The sequence below is a fragment of the Ochotona princeps genome, chromosome 11 (genome assembly GCF_030435755.1).
Source record: "Ochotona princeps isolate mOchPri1 chromosome 11, mOchPri1.hap1, whole genome shotgun sequence".
NCBI classification, from domain to species: Eukaryota; Metazoa; Chordata; class Mammalia; order Lagomorpha; family Ochotonidae; genus Ochotona; species Ochotona princeps.
The window spans coordinates 59,919,112-59,935,976 of NC_080842.1; the positions used below are offsets into that span (position 1 = coordinate 59,919,112).

Consider the following 16,865-nt stretch of genomic DNA (forward strand, 5'->3'; position numbering starts at 1 on the left):
GTTGGAATATTAGCTTGCTAAGCCACCAGCCCCTGGAATCTTTTTTTCCTTCTTTCTGCTTCTTGCTCCTCTTCTCTTCCTCCTCTTCTCCTCTCTCTCCTCCTCCTTCTTCCTGCTCCTTCTCCTCCTTCTTACTCCTCTTGTAAGATTCATTAATTTTTATTGGGGAGGTAGATTTTACAGAGAGAAGGAGAGACAGAAAATCTTCCTTCCATCTGCTGCTTCACTCCCAAAGCGGCCGTAGCAGCCAGAGCTGGGCCGACCTGAGACCAGGGCCTTCCTCTGCATCTGCCACACATGGGAGCTTCCTCCAGGCCTCCCAAAACTTTGGGCCTTCCTGGATCACAAGTGGAGCAGTCAAAACATGAACCAGTTCCCATATGGGACAGCATGCTTGAAGATGGAGGATTAGCCAATTGAGACATCATCCCAGCTTCCTAATCTGTTTTTCTTTAAATTTATTCCTAAAGTTATGAATATATAAAATAAACATATGAATATCCTGGAAGGATCATTTTTTTTCCCATTCTCTATTCCTATTAACAATGTATGGGATATACATCTTTTCTGCCACTTATATGTTTGTCAACTTTATAAACATGAACATATCATTTAAATTGCATTTCTTCTATTAGTTAAATTTTGATAAAAGCCCTTAATTTTATTTTCCTGTTTTTGAGCATTTCTTCCTATTAGATGCTCATTTTTAATAATTCAGTTTTCATTTTGAAATGTGAATGGATTATTATAAGATAGGTAAATATAACACGATATTTTGGTTAAAAAAAGGAATCCTTAAAATTGTACACAGTGAATTTATTTCTGTTAGGGAATCAATTTACATCTTGTTAGTTTAAAACCTTTATTTCTGGTTGTGTTGAAAGATCACTGGATACAATGGAAATCAATTTGCCAACGTATTTTTAATACCTCTCTTTGCTGGCACCCTAGTAAGAGTTGGTACATGGACAGCTAGAGTAAAGCACAGACCAATTTCTGACAAATTTTTAGCATACTACATGGCCATAATACATGCTCAGCAAATGTTCCTGTGTTTAACATGTGTACTTACATCTGTTGAAAGATGCATGTTGGCAGCCATGAGGGTAAAATATTATTCACTCTATGTGAAATTGCTACCACCTCTGAAAAGTCAGTCCAGAAGGTGGTTCTAGTTTGTTAAGCACAACAGTCAGTTGTAACTGTGAAGATGTCAATTGGAGAAGATGAAGGAGTTGAACTTTATACTTAAGAGAAGGAATTTAGAGCAACATGGAACAAGGAAATGAGAAGGTGCTTGGAAGATACCGAATGAGCTGAAACAGTTAGTTGAGAGATGATCTGGAGGGTAGTAGAAGACACAAATGGGTGAGGGGAGGGACATTCTTTGCTTCATGGAGATGTTTTGGGCATGCACTGCAAGCCATGTGTCTAGGACCTCTATTTGTCCTAACACTCTTTAGTAGAATATGTTGCTCTTTTTTTTTAATATTTACTTATTTTTATTGCAAAATCAGATATTCAGAGAGAAGTGACAGAGAAGAAGATCTTCAAACCAATGATTCACTCCCCGAGTGACTGCTGGTGCTGTGCCAATCCGAAGCCAGGAGCCAGGAACTTCCTCCAAGTCTCCCACGTGGGTGCAGGGCTGTCCTTGACTGCTTTCTCAGGCCACAAGCAGGGAGTTGGATGGGAAGAAGGGCTGCCAGGATTAGAACCGGCACCCATATGGGATCCTGACGTGGTCAAGGCAAGAACTTTAAGCGCTAGGGCACTGTGTCAGGCGCAAATGTGTTGCTTTTTAAAATGTATGTGAAGGATGTGACACACACTGTTAAGAAAAACACAGAAGGGGGAAGGAATGATCAAAGGAACAGCCTAATCTGGCTTTAAGTTAAAACTGATTCTATGAGTTAACCTGGCTTCACATTCTAAATATATGTATATTTTGATTTTGAAATGTAGGTTAGAGACAAGAGACGCTACTGACTGGACAGAAATAAAAGGACTGGGAAGTGAAATCCATCAGGAATAAGATGGGGCACAAACCTTCCCGCTTTAATCTTTTAATTGTTAGATGCTCCTCTAAATCCTTGATTTTTCTTGGCTTTAATTTTATCTTCTTTAAAGCCATATTCATAGCAACCAGAATAAAATCACTGAGTCAAATGTCTGCAATTGAGATTGAAATACAAAATCATTAGTATATGACTATTATTGATATACAAAAACAGCAATTGTATGATTTTCAATTTGTTGTTGGGGGGCTGGTGCAGTGGCACAATATGGTAAGCCTCTGCATGCGGAGCTGGCATCCTATATGGGCGGTGCTTTTTGTTCTGGCTTCCTACCAATATGTCTGGGAAATCAATGGAAGGGGAACCAAATCCTTTGGCCCCTGAACCCATGTGGGAGACCTGGAAGGAGTTCCTGGCTCCTATCTTCAGACTGGCCCAGCTCTGGCCTTCATAGCCATTTGGAGAATGGAAGAGCTGGCTTTCAAATCAAATAAAATTAAATATATTTTTAAAAAATTAAATATTCTTAAAAGATATGTTGTAGGTAGCAAGGCTCCAAATAGAAGTAAGCTGTTCAGATTCATCTGAAGGACTTACAGTACAGATTACCGAAGTCATGCGGAATCTTGCTTTCATGTTGGACAAATTCAGTTTCAAATTCTGGGTCTACCTTTGTGTAGTGAATTGCCTTGGTCTGTCTCAGGATCTTTAGGCAGCAAATGAAAATTGTAATAGTGCCTAGCTATCATTGAGGCACTGTGTGCATTAAAGGAAATGAAGTATGGATGCAGTGAAATACAACACTAGTCAATACTTACTTACTCATTCTTTAATTATTTGTTTTGAATAAATTTTATCTGTGGGGTTGTCTTTTCAACTATTCACTCTCAATTCCTATTCTCTCTTGTTGACCCTACTACTGTATCCTTTCAGGCCTTCTCATGTATGAAGTCCTTTATTCTTATTTGAGTAGATGCACTCTCCCACTGGTGTACCCCAACATTCCCACAATGTTGAAAAAAAAACTGTTTTGACTATGGGTGTGGAATTTAGCAAATCAAGCTGGAGCAACAGCTCTGTTTTATTATTATTATTATTATTATTATTATTATTATTATTATTCTGAACAGCTATTTGAATTACTACTTATTTTATAAATTAGGCATTCCCTAATCAGCACTAAATATATTATCTTTCTGACTCTCTATGTTACTGATGAGGAAACAGCTATATGTTGGCACAAGTGACTTGGTTAATACTCTGAATGAAAGGCAGGTCTGTCTGACTAGAAATCCTTGAACTTCCCTACAGCCTGAGTTTTAAAGATAGTAGTCAACATGTGTTAGGTTTGATGGTTTTCATTTCAGTTGCCAAGAGTCATTGATTGATATTGGCTGCAAGGAGCAGTGTGTTGAGAAGGATTCTTGGGCTGAGTCTGTACTCAGTAGGAATGTCAGGATCAATTAGTAATGTCTGTTGTAGGTGCAGCAGGGGTGAAGATAGTAGAAACAGCAACTGTACTGCCGTTTGTTGATCTCCAGCCTACACGCGCAACATTCATATTAGAGGAGGTGGATCAAGCTGAAATCTTCTTGTTCTTTACTCTCTGAAATTTTAGTAGGAATTTCCAAATGTGTAACTGGAAATGTAGAGTCAACAAAATTCAGAGACCTCCAGAGTAGTGCCTCTGCCCCATCTGTAGTGTCTTTGGGAGAGGATGGATGAGTTAGCAAGTTTGCTTTATAAGGCATTGCCAGTTGGCCTGACTTCTTTGTGATTGTCCTAAACCAGCCCATTTTGGCTTGTAAACAAACAACTTTTTTTTGTAGGTGTAAAAACTAATTTGATTTCCAAATAGCTGTTAGTAAAGCAAGATGAGAGAAAATAGAAAGCTCTTTTGGCAGAAGGCATTTAAATCTATTGAATATAGAGATTTTCAGAGTGCACACATTTTTGGTTCTGAAATGAAAATGGCAAAGCAGTGTCAGCTCAACCATAAGATGGTTTTCACCATAAGATATGAAGGACTTTGGTTAGGGACCCAAATGACTCAACTGAGAAGTATACGTTTGTGGATATTAAAATTGGGTTTTTTTTGGCATTACTATAAACATTGTAAGAGTGATATAACTATTTTATACCTGATTAACAAATGAGAAATGAGACAGATAAAGCAATCAGCTATTTCATCATCCTAACAAGCTAATCTTAACATTTTTTTCCTCCAAGTGATTGCTGTTTTTCCTTATAACTTTAATCACTGTACAGGGGCTTGATGTATTGATTTTTCACTTAATATTTCCTTTTGTTCCAATCAGTAATCCAATTATATTTTATAGGGCTTGTGATTAAATTGTTTTTTTCAGCAAAAGAAAAGTTCATCAACCAATTAATTTATAGCCTCTTTTATGTGAATTTTTGTGTTATCTGTTTTTGTACTTTCCACTTAAAAGTTCATTTAGTGAGAAGAAATGTTGTCAAACAGTATAAATTTGCTCTGCCCTTTTGGCATCTTCTTACGTATGTGACATATCTTTGCGAAAATAGAGCAAAGCAAAAATATGAGCAGTAGTTGGTAGTGTTATAAAGTAAACCACAACATCAAAAAACTGGAAAGTGATTTTGACAGGTCATATAATACATTCCTGTGCCTGAGAACCCAAGGAAAGGAGACCTAACAAATTCTATTCACAGCCGATTCCAGTGTTTGGCAACTCTTGCTGTGAGGTACTTCTTCCATGTTTCAACCATATCTTTCATTTTCTGTTTCCTGTCTCATTCTTCTTGACTCAATGTCTATAATGATAATTTCTTGGTTCTTCAGATTTCTTTCTTCAGTCTGGAGAAGAACTATCCTATTCCTTTTAGGACAAAGATAACAATGCAGTTTGCTCTCACACATAAGCTTTGAGATGTGAAGGTGGAAACCTGGGAGCCTAGGTCCCAACCTGCATTCGCTTTTTGTTACTACAGAAGAATACTTTAAACAGGCTACCTATGAGCAAAAGAAGTTTGATTTTCACAGTCCAAGATCAAGCACTCTCAGGAGTTTGGCCTGTGTAAGGGTGGCCTATGGCAGCAACGGAGCAAGAGCAGAGAAAAATCACCTGGTAATCGGGGGAGCAAAGTGCATGGTCAGGCCCAAACTCAGGCTTTTCCAACAGTGCTCCCGTGAGAACTATCCTCTAATGATGCACCAATAGCCTGGGTATCTCCCACTGGGCTTCACCTTTAGGCATCATGACTGGATTGCTTCCTTCTTAACCTATTATGAAATGTGAATGTGGTAGTTGAATGATGGTCACATTTGATCATTTTACTTCTGGCTTCCCAAATCTCATTTCCTTCTCATATGCAGCTTACATTCTGCCAAGCGCTGTGGGAAATTGCTTGAGAGTCAGGTAACATCTTCCTCTTCTATAAGCAAGAATTAGACACCTGTCATAGGAATGTGTTGCAGCTTTTCTGGAAAGCCAGGCTGCTCCCCCAATCATCAGGTATACTGGAAAGAGACTTCAGCAACAGTCAAGCAGGCACTCCCAGTTAGGATAGACTGAGGCCAGCTGGAAGACCAAAGCAGCATGCAGGAAGCCCCCGTGTGGCATATGTTGACATGCTGCTAGTTGTTGGATCTCGTGGCACTCTAGAGAATGCTGGAAAAGGGGAAGAGTGGGCTGTGAAAGTCACCACAGTAGCTTTTCATCAACTAATTATTTTAACCAATTGTGTAGAAGTAACAGTTGATACCAAGCAGATGCTCATCTTCTCCACGCTCTCTTGATACCCACTCCAGGTTCTGAAATCCTAAAATATGTGATTTGAGCAGGTCATGTCATTTGTCTCTGTGCCAAGTGATTCTAATTTGGTAAGTTTCGAAACAAACTAGGCACTCCTTACTTACTGTTTCTTTCTGAAATGACAAAAGTGGCGTGCAACCTAAGTGATCCCATTGTATAACAAAGATGCAAATCACAGTCAAGTCTGTAAAATGGTGCAAACTGAACCATGAAAAAAAGAAAGACAGAAAGGAAAAGGTCCTCTGAATGAAGTCAGTGGGTGGAATTCGTGAAGCACAAGAATCCAAGCAAATTCTTCACCGTGTTATCAGAGCCGTTCAATTAAACAAACAGACCCAAGAGAGAAGTCCTCAAAGAAAATTATTTTATAGCACATAATGGAAAACAAAACCAAACAGAACTTGCCATTGACTTTTTTGGTGAAATGAAAGGTCTGTTTAAAATGATGACTGTAGAGTGTGTACCACTTCTTCCAGATTTGCTGTGCAGAAGTGCGTAAGTGTGAGTGATGTAGAGGTACTTGTTTATTATAGAGCACATTTCAATGCAGTAATCATAAATATTGCTAAGGTTGTGCTCTGTTGAAATATGACCTACATACTCTTGATTGTTTGTGTTACGTGATTTGTCTGACACCCATTACATTCTGGGTAATAGCAGCCATTTGTTGCTCTGCACAGCAGGCTCTTTTGACAAAAGAAAATAGGCAGCAATAAAAAAGCTATAGTCTGAATTACATTCTGCACAGAGCTGCACTGCTGAGAGTTTGTGCAAGTGTGTTAACAATGCTCTGAACTGCCTCTTGTCAGCCTTCAGCCTTCAATGGCCATCTGTCCTCACATAAATCTGTCAAAACCTGAGAAGTTCAAGAGAGAGCATGGGATATACCTTGTACTGTCAACAGCAAAATGTACACATTCTCCAGAAAATCAACATGCAGGAAGTAATCCGAGGTTACAGGAAATGGTAGCACTGTTGATTTAGGTTTGTGGCATGAAGTCGAAAGTCCAGCGATTAGTGGGGAAATGAGCGAAGACAGTGACATTGAACAATTGTGTGTTGACTTTTCTCCTACCTCAACGGGAGAGAGTTCTGAGTCGAGGAAGCAAGGTTGGTCAACACCATGGGTGCAGGGATAAGAAGAGGTTGTCTGTTCCATCAGCTCTGAGAAGCTTGACATTGTGTCAAAAGAAGAGGATGCTTCTTGTATTGTATCATTTTGCTTTGAATCTCAACTATGGGAATAGCTTTTCAATTAAGCACATGAGTTGGAAAGTCTTGTTATCTGTGAGATTTCTCAGTTTTACACGAATCTCTTCTCTGATTAAAGCCATTTTAGTAAATAGTAAAATGTTTGGAAAATTATCTAAGTTATTTTCTCCTAATCACCTACTTACGGATGCTGAAACAGGTCCTAAGCTATAAACACCTATTATGCATTTGTTTCCTGAAATTATGCCAGCAGAAATTAACAACCCTGTTAACTTATTCACAGGGCATATTCTTTTTGTTTCTTAGGGTTTTCAAAAACTTTAAATATATCTGGAAGGAAACATACTTTGTTCAGAATTTGAAGCAGTTGTCTCTTTGTTAACATGAACCGTGACATCCTTAGAACCTGACTTCCAGGAACCCCAGCATGTGTTGTATTTGGCATACAGTAGGACTTCTGGAACATCTGCCTGACTGCCTTCGGCTGCCTAATATGTGGAGGACCCAAAAGGCTTCAGTTTTAACTGATACAATGTCCAAATCAGGGTGTCCACACTTCTAACGGCAGCTTGAGAGCCAGTAATTTAAGCAATAATGAGCTTAGGTGGTAGGACAAGGGTTTCAAGTTTTCAAGACTAAAATGAATGTCTATATTTAAAATCCCTAGATAGCAGAACTATTTTTAGAACTAGTCTCTCTTTAATAGTGGCCTAATTTGGCATTTCTGAAGTTTAGGGTTTCTTTTTATAAATCTAAAGTGTCAGTCAAAATATGTGTACCTGGGAATACGAGGCAGTTTGCTAGGAAGACATTCTTGGGCCACAGTTCTCTACATGTGGTCTTTGAACCCTCTTATTGAAAATGTTTAACATGCTTCCTAAGTGACCCTTAGGTCATTGAAATTTGAGGCTCACTACTATCTGGAAAAATCAAAATGAGCCAAAAAATGTGTTGTCCCAAATAGGCTCAAGTGACATGCCAGCAAAAAGCTGATAATCTATCTGGAAAGACAAGATGTAATTCACATTCAAAAAGAAATAAGAAGATGCTGTGATATCTGATAAATATCAAGTGAGTAGGCCTGACAGTAAATTATTAGAGAAGCAAAAATTACCCTAAATTGGAATCATCTTGAAAGGATTCATGGAGTTAAGATTTTAGGATGTTGAATGTCATTTCCTCCAATTCAAGGATGTGTCATTTGGTATATTTAACTAGTATTTATTCAGGAAAGAGAAATTGCTCATCGTTATTTCTTTAAGCTCCCATGGGAAACATTTGAGAACTTGCCATGTCATTAGTTGGAATTCTCTTTAAATTTGTTGCAGTGGTAATTACAGGTAATGTGTGATTAAAATCAATATGTTTCCATATGAATAGAACAATGCAAAAGGTGATCAAAGCTAGAAAATAGAACTAAGTTGGGCCACATAGGAATTTCTCAGCTGTGTGAAAGCACAGTCGCATATGTCAGTGCGGCAGATACTGCACTCAATGATACAGGTCGCACTTGCTGCCACAGCAGTCTTAGGGCAGGCATCCAACAGTGGCTGTTGACGGAGGAGGCTGCTGTGCCACTCAAGCGTGGTGTGAATTCAGAGCAGGTTCCCTTCTTTTGTGTGGGCAGGTGCCTGTCTTGGAACTTTCCTGGATGGACTTTCAAAGGCAATCCACCTGCTATTGTCCTCCTTCTTCACTCAGTTAGGGAGAATAAGCAATGAATGATGATACAAATTGTCAAGTACTAGTGCAAAGTATTTCATTTTCAAGAAAGCCTTAGTTTCTTTCATTTTTTTATTATAAAGGAGAATGAAGCAGCAGCTTCTGCTTTCTATCAAAAGTTCACGCAGCTGTCGATGACCTACTTGGTTGTTGATAGGTTATTTTTGCATTTTTTTTCCCCCAGCAAGGTAGGATGTCTCCTTGGAACCACAGTTGCCATAAGTCTAACCCCAGGCTTGTTAGCAGCCTGAAGATTTTTTTTTTTAAATAGCATTCAGTAATACTGAATAGTATTACAAGCCATAATGTTCCCTGGTAAGACTCAAGCCATTTGAACTCTATTCTACCCTTTACAAAGTTCTTGGAATTCTGAAGCCATTTCACAATGATTCTTCTTTGATGTGAAAAGATGGATGGCATTTATTCAGGGAGAACCTGAGTAAAGGAATTACTATGCTTTACAGGCTGCCTTGCCATGCTTCTCATGGAATTCTCTCTCCTCTGGAGCAAGGAAGGGCAACACACCACCAGCAACTCCCTTTTTCCCGTTGTTACCCATTTATTAAATGAGTTAGCTGCTGAAGCTCTTTTTGGGTTCAGTCCCTCACTGGCCCTCAGTGATGCTGTGTTCTGGATAAAGTAGTCCCCGGTGGCTGCGGTATTTTGTGTATCTGTTCACTTAGGTTTCTTTGGCAGAACCATATTTTAGACAGAATGTATTAGTTATGCTTACAAGAATGTATTATACCTACATTAGCCATGGTTTACTAAGTTAATGAACTGGAGGCAAAGAATCATTGCTATTAGGTGGCAGCATCACTCTGCTTTCCTGCATTTGTCTCTACTATTTTACTCAATGTGCTTTCAAGGTGCCTACATTGGGTCCACTGTGTCCCATATTTGCTGCCATCCTATCTTTTTTGTTATATTGTTTAATTTCATAGTCATAAGCATAGATTTCTACCTTTGAACAAAGAACTCCCATGCCACTTCATTCCTTTCCACATTATTTGCACAAAAATATCTCGTTAAAGGTGTCATGTGTTTTCTGAGTCTGACCACATGGAGGGCTTCTATGAGGCAGTCTATATCATACCCTTGACAGTGTGAGCTTGGTCATGTCCAGGTTTTCTGGGGAGCAGGATTTGTCAGCCCTGCTGTTAATACCATGGCTCTCCGTAGCCTGGCTTGGTAGATCCATCTTGTGCTGGAAGAGTTTGTTTTTCAGGCTTTGTCATTAATTCAGTTTCCTTTTTTTTTCCCCCACACAATTTTAACCCTTGTTTGTAATCTTCATAAGGTTTGAAAATGTGTCTTTGCATTTAAGAACCTTAACTCTGTCTCTCTTTTTCTCTATCTCCTTTTTATTTATTTATTTATTTTAATGTTTTTACTTAGGCCTAACTCCACCCACGACTCCTCCTCATAAAACAAACCAAGATAACCCTTTTAGGGCTTCTCCAAAGCTGAAGTCCTCTTGTAAGACCGTGGTGCCACCGCCATTGAAGAAGGCCCGGCAGAGTGAGGCTTCTGGGGCCCAAAGCAATAACTCTACGAAGAAGGGGCCCGAGCAGTCGGAGTTGTATGCACAACTCAGCAAGTCCTCAGTGCTCACCGGGGGGCACGAGGAGAGGAAGACTAAGAGGCCCAGCCTGCGGCTGTTTGGTGACCATGACTATTGTCAGTCGATTAATTCCAAAACGGAACTACTCATTAATGTATCACAGGAGCTTCCAGACTCTAGACAACTAGAATACAAAGATGCCTCCGCTGAGTGGCAGCGGCAGATCTGCTCTTCCCCAGCTACAGACCAGTGCTCCCTGAGAGAGACTTTGGAGGCCAGCAAGCAGGTCTCTCCTTGCAGCACCAGAAAACAGCTCCAAGACCAGGAAATCCGAGCTGAGCTGAACAAGCACTTCGGTCATCCCAGTCAAGCTGTTTTTGACGACGAAGCAGAGAAGACCAGTGAACTGAGGGACAGTGATTTCAGTAATGAACAATTCTCCAAACTACCTATGTTTATCAATTCAGGACTAGCCATGGATGGCCTGTTTGATGACAGCGAAGATGAAAGTGACAAACTGAGCTACCCTTGGGATGGCACGCAATCCTACTCATTGTTTGATGTGTCGCCGTCTTGTTCTTCTTTTAACTCTCCATGTAGAGATTCCGTGTCGCCACCCAAATCCTTGTTTTCTCAAAGACCCCAAAGGATGCGTTCTCGTTCAAGGTCCTTTTCTCGACACAGGTCGTGTTCCCGGTCACCATATTCCAGGTCAAGATCAAGGTCCCCAGGCAGTAGATCCTCTTCAAGGTAAACCTCGTGAAAACTCACCCAGTCACATGTGGTGTTCCCAGGAAGTCACGTTTGAAATCTGCAAGCAGGCTGAGCTTTCACCAACACCTTCCCAGTGCCTCTAGAACTGATGAGAATGTTGTTGTCATGCCTTCCTCCCTCTCCTCTCTTAAATCTGTCAGTCCTGAGCACGGTGCCTTCAGCCAGTCAGATCAGAGAGAGCAATTTGTAAGAAACTCACTTGTCTAACTTTTTCCATTACCTGGAGAGCTGCCCTCGGCCACGATAGTTGAGATCCATGCAAGATAAAGCTGACAGTGTATCAGACCCAGTGCTCGGTGTTAACATCAATGAGAAATGGGAGAGAGAACACATCACTCCCAGCCCTGAGAGCTGAACAGCTGATCACACGCTGGCCCAGGGAAATCTCACTGGGAGCCTGGAAGGAAAACTCCGTTTATGTGATCGCATGTTGCAGAGGGGTGCTTCAGGGGTGCCAAAAGCCTTGGATGAAATGGCAGTCACAAATGCTGCTTTCATTTTTCTCCTCTCTCAGATCCTGCTACTACTACGAGTCAAGCCACTACAGACACCGCACACACCGAACTTCCCCCTTGTATGTGAGATCACGTTCAAGATCACCCTACAGCCGTAGGCCCAGGTAATGAGGCATGTCGCTTTTCTCTAGCCCCTTTGATCCCCTCCTGTAGATGACAAGATGTTAGGGAAAGTCTTTCCCTCCTCCCCAAGTTATGATTCATTTTGCTCTTGCAAGCTGAGGTGGTTGACTTAATGATGGAGTTGTGTTTCCCAGGTATGACAGCTACGAGGAATATCAGCACGAAAGGCTCAAGAGGGAAGAATACCGCAAAGAGCATGAGAAGCGGGAATCCGAGAGGGCGAAACAAAGGGAGAGACAGAGGCAGAAGGCAATCGTAAGCAGCCTGGAGCTAACTTGCATCTCAAAGGAGGGGTTACTGTTGCTTGTTTTGTTCTCTGTGCTTTTTCAAAATAAATGGTTGGGAGAGAGAAGAAAATACACTAAAGAGAAGTCTTCGAGAAGAATCAAGGAGTTTTGTGTGACTCTTACCAAAGCTGATTGGCAAACCACATGTTAAGTCAGGACAATTCTCACACGTAGTTTTGTTTTGAAATTCATTCCTGTCGTCAGCTTTTGTTTTGAGAAATGGAGACAGTAGAGAGAGATTCGGGCAGATATGGCTTCCGCGTGATTTGATCAGAGGGTGGAGTTCTCTGCATTTCCTTTTCGTTTCTTTCTCAGCGTAGAAGATGAGGCAATGCACGAAGATTTGCTAAGAAACTCCTTTCTCTTGCTCCACAACTGCCATGCGTATTTCTTGTGGATCAGTTTCAATCAACTGCTGTGGATCTCAGCAGCACTCTCACCACAGGGCTCTCTATTCACTTGCTATGTGGACAGAGCTGACCCTTCCATGCACGCATCCCGATTGTACACACTCGTTTGTTCTCTAAAACCCAGGACTCTCAGCAGCTTCCTGTGATTGGATTGACTGTTCCCTCGCTCACTACTATTGCTTGTCTACCTAAACTTTGGAGAGCAAAAATGAGGGGCCTCCAATTGTCAACATCCGGTATATGCCTCTGGCAGACATCCCTAATCGATCATGGAACTCTTTCCTGCTGAGCCTTGACAGTGTTCTAGAGTCTTTTCCAACATGGTGCTCCAGGGAGCCATAGCTAATCAATCAGATGTGGTGTGCTGCTTTCATTCATTGCAGCTGCCACCTGTCTGTGCTAGCTGCGAACAGTTCAGTGAGGATCAACATTTTGACATATCTGGAATATAGCTACCTGAGGTTTGCAGAAGTGCTTTTCAAAGGCAAAGGTTAGATATCTATGGTTCCTTTAAGAAAACCCACTAGCATCAACAAAATTTTGAAAAATCTTTGTAAAAGAGCTGACTAATGGAATGAAATGCAAGCATTAGCCAACAGTTACCAGCTGGAGGGAAAAGGTTAAATGAGAGGTTTGTTAATCGCAGGCACTCAAGGAGAAAAAAAGTGAGAAGTAATTGAATGCTTAGGCTAAAGTTCTGGGGTGTTTGCTGCCATTTAACTTGAAATCTACTTAAGAGTGATTCAAAGACCCTGTGTAAATTACAACACTTTCCCTCATTTTTCTCAACTTTCAAATGAGCTGTGATATTAAGATCTAGACTCTAGAACAGAGTATCATTAGTTAACACAAAGACTAATGAAAATTAAAAATTCAGTGTTTCTAATATTTTATTGAATTAATGGTCTATTCAATAATGATAATAGCTCACATTTGTATAGAGCCATATAGTTTACAAAGATTTTACTGTAGTACATTACAGTTAATCATTGCAGGATAGAATCATGTTGAGCAAGCATATAGGAAAACAGTGATTGTTGTGTTTCCAAATTTTGTAAAATCTTCTAAGCTCTTTCCAAAGAAATACGATTTTTGAGAGAGAGAGAGATGAGTAGCTACATCATAAATATTTTCATTTGTACATAAAAATTATCACAGAATCAAAACCAGGTTAGTATTTTAATGAAAAAAAAAAGGCACACATTCATTTTATGCCTCCCAAAGATAATTTTGTGTCAATTGCTATAATATAGAAAAGGGTTTTTTTTTTTCTAGTTTGGCTGTTTCCAAATAGCTCAGATTGTGTTGCCAGTCTAAAAGAGTCAAATGTTCTCTTGTGGGGCCAGTGTTGTGATATAGTGGGCTAGGCTTCCTCTTGCAATGCCATCATCCCACATAGACACCTGTCGGAGCCCCCTGGCTCTACACTTCTGATCCAGTTCCCTGCTAATGGCCCACGGAAGCACTGAAGGATGGTCCCAATACTTGGGAATCATCCACCCATGAGGAAGACCCAGTTGCAGCTCCTGGCTCCTGACACTGGCCTGACCCAGCACTTGCCGTGGTGGTCATTTAGGAGTGACCCAGTGGATGGAAGATCTCATTCTCTCTGAGCCTCCTCGCGCTGTTCTTTGCCTTTCAAGTAAATATGTAAATCTTCCTTTTTTTCGATTTTTTTTTAAGTTCTTCTGAGTCTTACATTGGAAGCAGATAGCATTCTGCTTGGCTATTTTTTTGTCTTAAATATTGACTGTCTAATACAGTCTTTGGTCTCTGAAATTTGGATTATATTCAATTGGCATGCATTAGCCAGATACTTGAAAGGATTTTGTCTTTGAGGTTCACTTTTGTATTGTTATGGAAAATCAAATTTAGAAAAACATAGGATATGCCTTCAAGGACTTAGCGCTGCACTAGATTCTATGTGGAGAAATCACATGCTATATCCATTTAGTGTGAGTGAAAACTCCAAACTCCTTTTGGAGCAAACTTTGCCTAGATGTTTGGGATATAAAATTATTTAAGACATGGGCCCTGATTTGAAAAAATTTTAGCTGTACCATTAGGTACAGTGCGTTAAGTGTTATCAGCAAGAGGACATGTAAAGTGCCACTGTTGCAGGTGTAGATCAGCAGACACAGGAGTGAGGGAGGGAGACCCCAGCCAGAGCTTGAGAAAGTCTCTACATTGGTAACTTTCAGTTAACTGGAATGAATACATTGGCTATCTAAACTAAGGATGTATTGTGTGATTGGATTTTGCATACTTAATATAAAAATAGAAATAGCTCATTGTGTCTTATTGACATTTCAGTATTAGCCACAAGCTGATATGATTAAGCTAGAGAAAATATGTTGTTGCTAGAGTTTCCTGCTTGCTTTTTTTCCTTTCTAAATGTAGCTCTTTGAAAATACAATAGTCCATATGCTACATTGAGTTTTATTGGATTTTGCTGTCCTAGACAGTGTCTACAGCAATATGAGGCGTAAGGAAAAGAAAAAGTTATATTGGGAATTTTCCTGTTATTTGACTGGAACACTGGGACGCAAGAAATGTATAAAGAAACTTGAGAGATCTCAATGAAAACAGATCCAGAAGGGTCCTGTAATGCATACTAAAGATTTTGAGCACTATGTTAAAGGCATGTTGGAATTCACGAATTCCAACAGGAAGATTTTCTGGTTTATTTCTTCCTCTACATGATCTGTTTTCTTGCACTATTATTTTATAAAACATATTTTTATGGACTTGAGCACAAAAAAAAGGAGCAAAAAACTTCAAAATTTTGGTAACGGATACTTAAAAATTTGGATTAATTTTATCTTGCGGGCTATATTTTATCATGCAGGCTATATTTTAGTCTAGTAGAAGAAGGTGGCTTAGGAATTTGGCAAATTTTTCACTGTTTATAAGTCTAAAATTCTTAATCCAATGCAACGTGAATGCATTAAATTAGAGATTTCAGGGAACATTCATAATTAGCGATTACTAAAGCAGAATCATATATAAACATTTTTCCAAAGGAAACAGTCCATTCCCTGACTTTTAGGGTCTCTTAAACTTGTAGTAATTCTGGCCATGTTGGGGACCTGAAAGTTAGTATTTATTACTTCCTGGCTAAACTGTTTCCGCTCCAATTTCTTTTGGAGTTTAAAGATCACCTCCAGTTGCAGTGTGTAAAGTTCTGTGCCTGAAAACGTGGTAATGAGATGTTAATTCACATGACCAATCTAGATATTTTATGGCTCAGCACTGCATAAAACCAACCCCAGAGGTTCATATGTACCATTAATACCTCTCCATGGGACCTCTCCATTGGTCAGTACGAAGCTCAGGAACTAGGAACAGAGTAGTATCTGTGTTGTTATCAGCTTTCAAGTGAAAGCAAGATGTGTACTTTCCCAGTTGTAATGTTCACATGTCATTCTTGTATCTCTAAAGAAATATTACATGGGGGTGCATGTATGTTGCACAGTAAATATGCTTAATCTTTGGAAATTTTAAGTATTATGTCAAGATAGTCAGTTGTGGAAATCTGTTGTATGATATAGTTCTTACAGTTAGTAATAGTGTACACCTCAAATTTGATAACATATTTTATGTTAACTGTGCTAATATACACATGCACACAAATACAAAGAAAAGCAGAAACACCTACAAAAGGAGACAAAGTAAGTTTAAATATGATGAGTATACTGTGTACCTCAATTATGTTGAATATCACAGGTTTATGTATAGGTCTGAATTCATTTAAACGTGCAAACTAAATATGTGTTTTTTGTATATCAATTATACTTCAATAAAGCCTTACAAAAATAGTTATGATTACTCTCAGTCTAATGTTATGCATATTTCTTGGTGCACCTATCTATTATCTTGAGCCTTAGCTGTTCAATAGACTATCCTGGATTTAGTCACATTAACCTTGATGCTAAACAAAAATATTCTGGAGAGCACTTGAATGAGTCACTTTGGAAAACTGAATGCTATAATTTTGTTCCTCTTCTAAAAACGACCCCCTACCACAGCAGACTCTTCAGATGCCTTCTGAATCTCATGAGAGTAATCACTGTTCAAAGCAAGGCATGAATAAGTCTGTTTTTAAGATACTTTTCAGAGTTTTTGTCATTTCTTTCTGCATACTGCATCTTTCAATAGCAATACACCCATTTGTCCTTTCTTTCAGTTGAAGACCGGCCTTATATCATTCACTCATCCATGGCATTTATACGATCTTTAGAATCTTTTAATATTTATTTATTTTCATTGGATAGGCAGATTTTCAGAGAGAAGGAGATACAGAGAGAATGATATTCCATCTGGTCGTTCACTCCCCAAGTGGCCACCATGGCCAGAGCTGAGCCCATCTGAAGCCAGGAAACAGGAGCTTCTTCTAGATCTCCCACGTGAGTGCAGGGTCCCAAGGCTTTGGGCTGTCCTCTA

The 16,865-nt window shown here is 39.7% G+C and overlaps 1 protein-coding gene across 1 annotated transcript in view; it reads left to right on the forward strand.

Annotated features, from left to right (window-relative positions):
* The window catches only part of PPARGC1A (PPARG coactivator 1 alpha), a 97,671-nt gene that overhangs the window by 67,401 nt on the left and 13,405 nt on the right, over positions 1 to 16,865 (forward strand). The window contains exons 8-10 of the mRNA XM_004579175.2: positions 10,148 to 11,063; positions 11,602 to 11,706; positions 11,860 to 11,980. Of these exons, the coding sequence (XP_004579232.2) occupies positions 10,148 to 11,063; positions 11,602 to 11,706; positions 11,860 to 11,980 (1,142 nt within the window). The remainder of the gene's footprint in view (positions 1 to 10,147; positions 11,064 to 11,601; positions 11,707 to 11,859; positions 11,981 to 16,865) is intronic.